This window comes from Pseudophryne corroboree, unplaced genomic scaffold (assembly GCF_028390025.1).
Source record: "Pseudophryne corroboree isolate aPseCor3 unplaced genomic scaffold, aPseCor3.hap2 scaffold_974, whole genome shotgun sequence".
Classification (NCBI taxonomy): Eukaryota; Metazoa; Chordata; class Amphibia; order Anura; family Myobatrachidae; genus Pseudophryne; species Pseudophryne corroboree.
The window spans coordinates 144,793-157,340 of NW_026970554.1; the positions used below are offsets into that span (position 1 = coordinate 144,793).

At 47.3% G+C, this 12,548-nt stretch overlaps 1 protein-coding gene across 1 annotated transcript in view; it reads left to right on the forward strand.

Annotated features, from left to right (window-relative positions):
• LOC135048515 (oocyte zinc finger protein XlCOF6-like) overlaps positions 1-12,548 on the forward strand; it is a 60,123-nt gene that overhangs the window by 13,454 nt on the left and 34,121 nt on the right. Inside the window, exon 5 of the mRNA XM_063955556.1 lies at positions 1,743-2,286. Coding sequence (XP_063811626.1) covers positions 1,743-2,286 — 544 coding nt within the window. The remainder of the gene's footprint in view (positions 1-1,742; positions 2,287-12,548) is intronic.

A 12,548-nucleotide genomic window follows, 5' to 3' on the forward strand; every position in this document is an offset into this window, starting at 1 on the left:
GCCCAGAGTAATACGGAAGTTCAAGCAAGAAGGCGGAAACCTACTTCTGGTTGCTCTAGCGTGGCCAGATGGCACTGGTTCTCCGATCTACTGGGTCTCTCGTGGGATCATCCCCTTCTACTTCCACAATGACCAGACCTCCTCGTTCAGGGCCTTTGTGTTTACCAGGATTTGGCCCTTCTGGCTTTGACGGCGTGGCTCTTGAAGCTTCCATCCTGACGGCCAAGGGTTTCTCTGAGGTGGTCATTCAAACTGTGTTGAAGGCCCGTAAGCCGGCTTCTGCTCGGATCTACCATAGAGTCTGGAATGCTTATTTCACATGGTGTGCGTCTCATAATCATGACGTTTTCAAGTTGAGTACGGCCAAACTATTGGCCTTTCTACAACAGGGCCTGGACTTAGGCCTGCGTCTGGCCTCCCTCAAGGTTCACATCTCTGCCATCCCTCAAGGTTCACATCTCTGCTTTGTTGGTTTGGTGTCAGAGAAAGATAGCTACCCTACCTGATGTCCATACATTCACTCAGGGTGTGCTGCGGATTCAGCCTCCATATGTGCCACCTGTGGCCCCTTGGGACTTGTCGGTGGTTTTGGAGGCCTTGCAAGAGTCTCCGTTTGAGCCTCCTGCCTCTGCTGACCTTAAGTGGCTGTCCCTTAAGGTCCTCTTCTTGCTGGCGATTGTTTCAGATAGAAGGGTATTGGACTTGGGTGCCTTATCCTGTAAGTCTCCCTATTTCATTTTTCACCGTGACCGGGCGGTTCTTAGAATGCGGCCGGGTTATTTGCCTATGGTGGTGTCTTCCTTCCACCTTAACCAGGAGATTGTGGTTCCGGCTTTTAATTCTCCTGAGTTGTCTTCCAAAGAGCGGTCTTTGGATGTGGTACGGGCTCTCCGTATCTATGTGAAGAGAACTGCCTCTTTTAGGAAATCTGATTCTCTTTTTGTGTTGTTTGGTTTTCACAAACGTGGCAGGCCTGCTTCCAAGCAGACTTTGGCCAGGTGGATTAGAATGGTGATTGTACATGGTTATGTACAGGCTGGTCGTCCGGTTCCTGCTACCATTAAAGCCCATTCTACTCGGTCGGTCGGACCTTCTTGGGCGGCCCACCATGGTGCAACCCTTGAACAGTTGTGCAAGGCGGCAATGTGGTCCGCTGGAACACGTTTATAAGGTTCTATGCCTTCGATACCGCTGCTTCCCAGGATGCTTCCTTTGGACACCGGGTTGTTGTGTCCGCTACAGTGCTTCCCCTCCCATAAGGAACTGCTTTAGGACATCCCCGATGTTAATCCTTGTGGAGCCCAGTGTACCCCGCAGCAGAAAACAAGATTTATGGTAAGAACTTACCGTTGTTAAATCTGTTTCTGCGAGGTACACTGGGCTCCACAAGGCGCCCACCCTGACACACTTCGCTTCTTTGGGTTGGTATTGGCATAGACGCTGACACCCTTTCCTGTGGTGAGTTTGCGGTGTACTTGGCTACGAGCGATTGTCGTCTCTGATACCTGCTACTACATTGGGCTGGTTAACAAAACTGAGCTCCTGTGCACGGAGGCGGGGTTATAGAGGAGGCAGCGCAGTGCATCTTGGGAACAGTCAAAAGTTTTGAGCCTGTTGGTGCCCCGGATCAAGATCCTACTCTACACCCGAATTTATCCTTGTGGAGCCCAGTGTACCGCGCAGAAAGAGATTTAACAACGGTAAGTTCTTACCATAAATCCTTTTTTTTTCTGGTTATTTAGGTAGAACGTCTGTCTGATATTAAGGCAGAAGATATAGAGGAAGAAGAAGAGACGTATGTGATGGATATAAAGGCAGAAGATATAGAGGGAGAAGAAGAGACGTATGTGACTACTATAAAGGCAGAAGATATAGAGGGAGAAGAAGAGACGCATGTGACTGATATGAAGGCAGAAGATATAGAGGGAGAAGAAGAGACGTATGTGACTGATATAAAGGCAGAAGATATAGAGGGAGAAAAAGAGACGTATGTGACTGATATAAAGGCAGAAGATATAGAGGGAGAAGAAGAGACATATGTGACTGATATAAAGGCAGAAGATATAGAGGGAGAAGAAGAGAAGTATGTGACTGATATGAAGGCAGAAGATATAGAGGGAGAAGAAGAGACGTATGTGACTGATATAAAGGCAGAAGATATAGAGGGAGAAGAAGAGACGTATGTGACTGATATAAAGGCAGAAGATATAGAGGGAGAAGAAGAGACGTATGTGAGGGGTGATCAGCAGTGTAAGGAGGAGGAGATCCCTACAGATATCAGCACAGGTGAGTAATAAACACTTACTACAGAAGTCACATATTCTCATTGCTCAGTCACTACAGCAATCTCTTATCCTACACCCTCCTCCGCCATCAGCCCTGTTCTCAGTTGGGTGTTTCTAACACAAGGCTATCCATGACAAATATCACATGTAGAGAGTTATTACACACAACACGATAATGTTATTAAAAGTAACAAGCAGAAATTTATTATTAGTGATTTTATATAAATGTGTATATATGTATGTATGTATATAATATAATTATTATTATTTTTTGTGGAGTGCCTAATTTATATGCATTTTGTTAGATGATGCAGGTATGAAATATTTTCTGCTATACAGTAGACCTGAGCTCACCAAATACAATTCATATAAGATTCAGAAACAAAATGAAATTTGAATCTAGAACTTCAAGTAAAACAGAGTAAAATCTTATCACAAGTACATATCTGTATAATCATAAGACAAGCGTTTTGCACTTGTTGTCACCCTTGCATGGGTGGGCTTGTTCTTATCCACTCCAATTCACTCTAAATCCAAATTGCGTGTCAACCAACGTGTTTCATCAATAGTGACTTCTTCAGGGGTGTTTTCTGTTAAAGGTTTTTTTCTCAAATATCAGTTGTGTAGACTTGAAATAATTGTGTAACCTTCAGATGGTAATTGTGGACTTGTTCATGATGAACACATTCCTAATTACTTGTGAATAATAGTTCTTGCTCTGTGCAGTTCTGAGGTTATGGGGTATATGCAATTGCGGTCGAATTCCCGAAATTGTCGAATTTCGGGTCATTTTCGACCAAAAAAAAAAATCGCCTATGCAATCCAGTGCTTTCCGACCAAAAAACGGACTTTCAAAATTCGACTTTTTGAAATTCGAATTTTTGCAAATTCGACTTTTCTGCAATGATACAAGTGCTGCAATTCGACCAAAGCATATTCAATTCAAGTTTGGAAATTCGACAGCAGTGCTTTTAGACAGCAAATTCGTCATTTTCAATCCGCCACACTTTGGAGGGTGAAAACATATAAAAAAAATTTAAACATGTTTTTTTTGGTGTTTTTTTTTTTGGGAATAGCAGATCTATTTATATTAGAAGGGATTAGGTACTTTGTTTTTTTTTTTGGGAGGCACAAATATTATTTATATATTTTTTAAAATATTTTTTTTTTTTTTTTTTAATGCTGGAACGGTAAAATCATAAAAAAAAATGGCGTGGGGTCCCCCCTCCAAAGCATAACCAGCCTCGGGCTCATTGAGCTGGTCCTGGTTCTAAAAATGCGGGGGAAAAATTGACAGGGGATCCCCCGTATTTTTAAAACCAGCACCGGGCTCTGCGCCTGGTGCTGGTGCCAAAAATACGGGGGACAAAAAGAGTAGGGGTCCCCCGTATTTTTAACACCAGCATAGGGCTCCACTAGCTGGACAGATAATGCCACAGCCGGGGGTCACTTTTATGCCGTGCCCTGCGGCCGTGGCATTAAATATCCAACTAGTCACCCCTGGCCGGGGTACCCTGGGGGAGTGGGGACCCCTTCAATCAAGGGGTCCCCCCCCACCAGCCACCCAAGGGCCAGGGGTGAAGCCCGAGGCTGTCCCCCCCCATCCAATGGGCTGCGGATGGGAGGGCTGATAGCCTTTTGTGATAATAGAAAGATATTGTTTTTTCCATTAGTACTACAAGTCCCAGCAAGCCTCCCCCGCAAGCTAGTACTTGGAGAACCACAAGTACCAGCATGCGGGAGAAAAACGGGCCCGCTGGTACCTGTAGTACTACTGGGGAAAAAATACCCAAATAAAAACAGGACACACACACCGTCGACAGTAAAACTTTATTTCATACGTCGACACACACATACTTACCTATGTTCACACGCCGACATCGGTCCTCTTCTCCATGTAGAATCCACGGATACCTGAAAAGAAAAGTTCAATATACTCACCTCAGCCATGGTCCAGAGATAAATCCACGTACTTGGCAAAAAAAGAAAACGCAAATACCCGTCCACCGGACTGAAAGGGGTCCCATGCTGACACATGGGACACCTTTCCACGAATGAGACCTGTCAGTGACAGCTGTCACAGAAAGGTCTCTAAGCCAATCAGGAAGCGCAACTTCGTTGCGCTCACCTGATTGGCTGAGCGCTGTCTGTACTGTGACAGCGCATCGCACAGCTCCCTCCATTATATTCAATGGTGGGAACTTAGCGGCTAGCGGTAAGGTCACCCGCCGGTCAGCGGCTGACCGGCGGGTGACTCCACCGCTACCCGCAAAGTTCCCACCATTGAAAGTAATGGAGCGGCTTTGCGAGGCGCTGTCACAGTACAGACAGCGCTCAGCCAATCAGGTGAGCGCCACGGCAGTAGCGCTTCCTGATTGGCTGAAGGGACATCAGTGACAGGAGTCACGTGATGTCCCGGCATTCGGGAGAAAGGGGTCTGATGTGAAAACATTGGACCCCTTTCTAGTCCGGTATGGAGCGGGTGTGCGTTTTCTTATTTTAAACAAGTACGTGGATTTATCTCTCTGGACGCTGGAAGGTGAGTATCATTTTTTCACAGGTACCCTCGGATCGACGGAGACCGTGGCAGTCGGCGTGTCAACATAGGTAAGTATGTGTGTGTCGGTAGTGTGTAATAAAGTTTTACTGTCAAGGTGTCTGTGTCCTGTTTTTATTTGGGTTTTTTTTTTTCAGTAGTACTACAGGTACCAGCGGGCCCGTTTTTCTCCCGCATGCTGGTACTTGTGGTTCTCCAAGTACCAGCTTGCGGGGGAGGCTTGCTGGGACTTGTAGTACTAATGGAAAAAACAATATCTTTCTATTATCACAAAAGGCTATCAGCCCTCCCATCCGCAGCCCATTGGATGGGGGGGGACAGCCTCGGGCTTCACCCCTGGCCCTTGGGTGGCTGGGGGGGGGGGACCCCTTGATTGTAGGGGTCCCCACTCCCCCAGGGTACCCCGGCCAGGGGTGACTAGTTGGATATTTAATGCCACGGCCGCAGGGCACGGCATAAAAGTGACCCCCGGCTGTGGCATTATCTGTCCAGCTAGTGGAGCCCGATGCTGGTGTTAAAAATACGGGGGACCCCTACTCTTTTTGTCCCCCGTATTTTTGGCACCAGCACCAGGCGCAGAGCCCGGTGCTGGTTTTAAAAATACGGGGGATCCCTGGCCAATTTTTCCCCTGCATTTTTAGAACCAGGACCAGCTCGAAGAGCCCGAGGCTGGTTATGCTTTGGAGGGGGGACCCCACGCCATTTTTTTTTTCGGGTTTTTCACGTTTTTTCCCGTTTTTTTAAATCGCAGCAAAATCCGCCAAATCGGACGATTTTCGCCCGCGATTCTGGCGAATCCGTTTTTCATTGAATATGGTGAATTCCAGGAGCCACCTTCCGGAATTCACCTGGCGAATTTGGTCGAATTAAAAAACGGCGATAATTGCCGCGAATTCGACCGCAATTGCATATACCCCTATGACTTTAGGGAATGTAATGGTCAGATCCAATATTGCTCAATCTAAGGTCTCCCAGTAGCCTTACTACATACATAAATGTGTCTTACACTCACTATTTTCTCCGGCTGGTTCCACATCCATATATCCCCGCCCACCGACTCGGTCAAATCAGTTTTTTGTTTGGTGCGGAAGGAGTCCGGACCACGGTCACAGGGTGCTGTGTTTGGCAGCCCTAAGCTTTTTTATTTTATTTTTATGGTCTTACTACATAGTTTTTTGAGTGATCTTTCCTAACAGCGTCTTACACGCATATTGGAAAGAGTCGCTCCAACAACTATCTGACGGGACACAACAACGCTTACCCACGGTACAAGTGCTGTCTCGACGGGCGTCTGTGTTGGATATACTAGCAGGTCCAGCAGACGTTACCAGGCTGTGGCCGGAGCACGGGGAGAAGGTAAGGCGTCTGTTCCGCTTAGAAGGGGAATACGGACACAGCTGCACTGTTTGGGGGGAGACTACCAAACAGTAGCTGGCGCACCGCCACCACGGGTGCTCCAGCACTAGGCCTTAGGGATCATAAGGCACCAGGATTAGTTTGAGGCTGCGATCCCTAGGGTTGATGTCAGCAGTGGGGAGTCAGACTCTCTCCTGGTCGCCCCTCCCCCAGTTCTGGACCAGTTTCCGTGTGTCTCCCGCCATAAACTGATTGCCTCACTTCCGTCTGACGCTACCACGAGGGGACTCTGTCGCAAGCATAGGCCGCTGCGTCTGTATACACTAAGTTTTCCGCTAGGAGATCGGGTCGCAGACGGGTGCGTCTGCATGCACTAATGTTCACTGAGAGTCTGTGTCCACTAAAAAGTTACCGGAGCGGTAGTGTACACTAGTAGCGTCTGGATCCACTCAGCGTTCGTGAACGTATTGATCGATCCTGGAAGTGGGGTGAGTCTTCCTGTATCCCACTCTACTGGAGTACGGGTTTTACAGCACTAAATTTCTATCTACTTTTCTCTTACGTCCTAGAGGATGCTGGGTACTCCGTGAGGACCATGGGGATAGACGGGCTCCGCAGGAGACATGGGCACTTTAAGAAAGACTTTAGATCTGGTGTGCACTGGCTCCTCCCTCTCTGCCCCTCCTCCAGACCTCAGTTTGATACTGTGCCCAGAGGAGCTGGGTGCATTACAGAGAGCTCTCCTGAGTTCCCTGTCAGAAAGTATATTTGTTAGATTTTTTATTTTCAGGGAGCTCTGCTGGCAACAGACTCCCTGCATCGAGGGACTGAGGGGAGAGAAGCAGACCTACTTCTGTGAGTTTCAAGGCTCTGTTTCTTAGGCTAATGGACACCATTAGCTCCAGAGGGAGTCAGAACACAGGTCTCACCATGGAGTTCGTCCCAGAGCCGCGCCGCCGTCCTCCTCACAGAGCCGGAAGACAGAAGCAGGGTGAGTATGAGAAGAAAAGAAGACTTCACAGGCGGCAGAAGACTTCATGATCTTCACTGAGGTAACGCACAGCACTGCAGCTGTGCGCCATTGCTCCCACACACCTCACACACGGCAGTCACTGTAAGGGCGTGGGGGGGGGGGGGGGCACCCGAGGCAGCAATATAAACCTCATTTCTGGCAAAAGAGATATATATACAGCTAGGCACTGTATATATAAAGAGCCCCCGACAGTTTTTATTATATTTAAGCGGGACAGAAGCCCGCCGCCGAGTGGGCGGGGCTTCTCCCTCAGCACTCACCAGCGCCATTTTCTCCACAGCACAGCTGAGAGGAAGCTCCCCGGACTCTCCTCTGCTTATCCACGGTGAAAGGGGGTTTCAGAGAGGGGGGGGGGCACATAATTGGCAGCAAATAATAGTATTACAGCGCTACTGGGTAAACACATTGTGTGTTTTTTCCTGGGTCATATAGCGCTGGGTGTGTGCTGGCATACTCTCTCTCTCTGTCTCTCCAAAGGGCCTTGTGGGGGAACTGTCTTCAAAAAGGGCATTCCCTGAGTGTGTGGTGTGTCGGTACATGTGTGTCGACATGTCTGAAGTAAAAGGCTCTCCTAAGGAGGATATGGAGCAAATGTGTGTGTGTGTGTGTGTGTGTGGTGTCTCTGTCGACAACGCCGACACCTGACTGGATATGTGGAATTAAGTGCTGAGGTAAATTTATTGCACAAAAGATTAGAGAACAGACAGGAAATCTACCCATGTCTGTCCCTATGTCGCAGAGACCTTCAGAGTCTCTCAATGATCACTATCCAAAATAATAGACACTGATACCGACATGGAGTTTGATTCCAGTGTCGACTATGATAATGCAAAGTTACAGCCAAAATGACAGAAAAGTATTCAATATATGATTATTGTAATAAAAGATGATTTGCATATATATGATGACTCATCTGTCCCTGACACAAGGGTACACATGTTTAAGGGGAAGAAAGCTGAGATAACATTTCCCCCCTCTCATGAACCAAATGAATTGTGTGAAAAAGAGCGGGAATCTCCAGACAAGAAACTGCAGTTTCCCAAGAGAATTCTCATGGCGTATCCTTTCCCTGCTAGGGCCAGGATACGATGGGAATCCTCCTCTAGGGTGGACAAGGCGTTGACACGTTTACCAAAAAAGGTAGCGCTGACATACCAAGATGCTGACATACCAAGATACAGCTACCCTCAGGGATCCTGCAGATTTCATGCAGAAAAGTACTTTGAAGTCCATTTACACACATTCTGGTACACTACTCAGACCGGCGATTGTGTCGGCATGGGTTTATAGCGCTGTAGCAGCGTGGACAGATACCTTATCAGCGGAGATTGAAACCCTAGCTAAGGATACCTTGTTATTGACCCTAGGATATATAAAAGATACTGTCTTATATATAAGACAGGCCCAAAAAGACATTGAAAATTATAGAGAATAAATTAAAAATTATATTCAAGCATCAAACATCACACAGGGTTGATAATTGGCAAATAAAATTCTTTTATTAAGAATATTGTTTAAAAAATGTATATCATTTCTTATTCATAAAATTATCCTAAAAATAATTCTAGTGTGTCCTAATACCGGTATACTGAAAATTAAATAAGACAAAACAAAACACACGTATAACATATAGATCTATGATACGCTCTCCTCAGCGTTTTACTCACAGAGCTGTGGCACAATAATTTCAGATGTCTCTATTGCAGGGTGTGTGGTCATATATCTCCCAGACTGGAGTAATGGCCAAGTGAATAAACAGATTCTGACCAAAGTGCAAACAGTGAGCAGTAATCTTAATAATAGTCAGTTCAGGTTCATATCCTCAGAATCCAATGGGTATAGCAATCCCTTGTATAGTATTTGAAGGGTCACTTACTTCAAATTACACGGAGTCCATAAACCACGGGTGTCTGCCGGCAGACAATGAAACTGGACGTCTCTGTGATCAACTAGTTTCGCCTTCAACAGGCTTCCTTCTTTTTTATGTGTTTTATTATTGGGAAGATAGTGGAATCCTCCCCATTCTCCATAGCAGCTTGAAGTCATTTAGTCAAGCAGTAAAAGCGCAGTCCTCAATTCTCCCTTGTTCCAAAAAGACATTGGTCTACTGGGTTCTACAGTCAACGCTATGTAGATTTCTACTAGACGTGTCCTGTGGAACATGCAATGGACAGGTGATGCTGACTAAAAGAGGCATATGGAGGCTTTACCTTACAAGGGTGAGGAATTGTGTGGAGAAGGGCTCTCGGACCTGGTCTCCACAGCTATAGCTGGTAAATCTGATCTTTTGCCTTATATTCCCTCACAGCCTAAGAAAGCACGACATTATCAAATGCAGTCCTTTCGGACGCATAAAAACAAGAAACTACGAGGAGCGTCCTTTCTTACCAGAGGTAAGGGCACAGGGCACAGCTAGTTCCCAGGAACAGAAGTCCTCCCCGGCCTCTACTAAATCTACCGCATGACGCTGGGGCTCCGCTAAGGGAGTCCGCCCCAGTGGGAGTGCGTCTTCGACTCTTCAGCCACATATGAGTTCACTCACAGGTGGATCCCTTGGCATTAGAAATTGTTTCTCAGGGTTACAAGCTGGAATTCGAAGAGGTGCTTCCTCGCCGGTTTTCCTTATCGTCCCTACCGGCTTCTCCCCCAGAAAGGGAGATAATATTAAATACAATTCACACATTGTATCTCCAACAGGTGGTGCTCAAGGTTCCCCTCCTTCAACAAGGAAGGAGATATTACTCAACCTTGGCTGTAGTCCCAAAACCGGACGGTTCGGTCAGACCTATTTTAAAATTAAAATCTGTGAACCTATACTTGAAAAGGTTCAAATTCAAGGTGGAATCGCTCAGATCGATCATCGCCAGCCTGGAGGGGGGGGGGGGGGGGGATTTTATGGTGTATCTAGACATAAAGGCTGCATACCTTCATGTTCCCATTTATCCACCCCATCAGGCGTACCTGACAATTGCGGTACAGGATTGTCATTACCAATTTCAGGGTAATTGGCGGAAATGATGGTGCTCCTACGCAAGCAAGGAGTCACAATTATTCCATAATTATCGCCCTAATAAGGGCGAGATCAAAAGAGCAGTTGTTAAACAGCATGTCACTTTTGCTGAAGGTGTCACAGCAACACTGCTGTATTCTCAATATCCCGAAGTCACAGTTGGTTCCTATGACTCGTCTGCCCTTCTTGGGTATGATTCAGGATACGGACCAGAAAGGGGTTTATCTTCCGATAGAGAAGGCCCAGGAACTAATGACTCCGGTAAAAAACCTATTAAAGCAAAAAACAGGTGTCAGTTCATCACTGCACTCGGGTCCTGGGAAAGATGGTGGCATCTTACGGGCCATTCCCATCGGCAGGTTCCATACGAGGACCTTCCAATGGGATCTACGGGACAAGTTGTCCGGATCACATCTAAAGATGCATCAGTTAGTCACCCTGTCCCCTAAGGCCAGGGTGTCTCTCCTATGGTGGCTGCAGAGTGCTCACCTTCTGCAGGGTCGCAGGTTCGCCAACCAGGACTGGGTTCTGGTAGCCACGGACGCGAGCCTCCAAGGTTGGGGAGCAGTCACACAGGGAAGAAACTTCCAAGGTCTTTGGGTCAAGTCAAAAAAATTGTATTCGGCAAGCGGAGACATTGCTTCGCAACCTACCGGTTCTGATCCAGTCAGACAACATCACCGCAGTGGCTCATGTAAACCACCAAGGCGGCACAAAGAGCAGAGTGGAAATGGCAGAAGCCACCAGGATTCTCCGCTGGGCGGAAAATCATGTAAGCGCATTTTCAGCAGTTCATTCCGGGAGTGGACAACTGAGAAGCAGACTTCCTCAGCAAACACGACCTGCATCCAAGAGGTGACGTCTTTAGGAAGCCTTCGCACAGATTGCAAGTCAGTGGGGACGGCCACAGATAGACATGATGGCGTCCCGCCTCAACAAAAAGCTAAAGAGGTATTGCACCAGGTCAAGAGACCCTCAGGCAGTAGCTGTAGACGCCCTAGTGACACCGTGGGTGTTCCAGTCGGTCTATGTATTTCCTCCTCTTCCTCTCATACCCAAGGTGTTGAGAATAGTAAGAAAAAGAGGAGTGAGTACAATCCTCATTGTTCCAGATTGGCCATGAAGGACCTGGTATCCGGATCTGCAGGAAATGTTCACAGAAGATCCGTGGCCTCTTCCTCTAAGACAGGACCTGTTGCAACAGGGGCCCTGTCTATTCCAAGACTAACCGCGGCTGCGTTGGACAGCATGGCGGTTGAACGCCGGATCCTAGCGGAAAAGGGTATTCCGGATGATGTCATTCCTACGCTAATAAAGGCTAGGAAGGACGTTATCACCGTATATGGCGGAAATATGTTTCTTGGTGTGTGGCCAGGAATGTTCCTACGGAAGAATTCCATCTGGGCCGCTTCCTTCGCTTTCTGCAAACTTGAGTGAATTTGGCCCTAAAATAAGATCTATTAAGGTCCAGATTTCGGCCTTATCCATTTTCTTTCAAAAGGGATTGGCCTCTCTTTTCCTGAAGTACTGACCTTTGTGAAGGGAGTACTGCATATTCAGCCTCCTTTTGTACCTCCGGTGGCGCCTTGGGACCTTAACGAGGTGTTAAGTTTCATTAAGTCACACTGGTTTGAACCACTTAAAATGGTGGAGTTGAAATATCTCACTTGGAAGGTGGTCATGTTTTTAGCCTTGGCTTCGGCTAGGCGAGTGTCGGAATTAGCGACTTTATCACATAAAAGCCCCTATCTGGTTTTACATATGGATAGAGCGGAATTGCGGACCCGTCCTCAATTCCTGCCAAAAGTGGTTTCATCCTTTCATATTAACCAACCTATTGTGGTGCTTGTGGCTACGCATGACTTGGAGGATCCCGAGTCCCTTGATGTGGTCAGGGCTTTGAAAATTTACGTGGCCAGAACGGCTACAGTCAGAAAAACAGAAGCACTGTTTGTCATGTATGCAACCAACAAAATTGGTGGCCCTGCTTCAAAGCAGACTATTGCTCGCTGGATCAGTAACACGATTCAGCAGGCGCATTCTACGGCGGGATTGCTGTTACCTAAATCAGTCAAGGCCCATTCCACTAGGAAAGTGGGCTCTACTTGGGCGGCTGCCCGAGGGGTCTCGGCGCTACAGCTGTGCCGAGCAGCTACTTGGTCGGGTTCAAACACCTTTGCAAGGTTCTCTAAGTTGGATACCCTGGCCGTGGAGGACCTCCTGTTTGCTTAATCGGTGCTGCAGAGTCATCCGCACTCTCCCGCCCGTTTGGGAGCTTTGGTATAATCCCCATGGTCCTTACGGAGT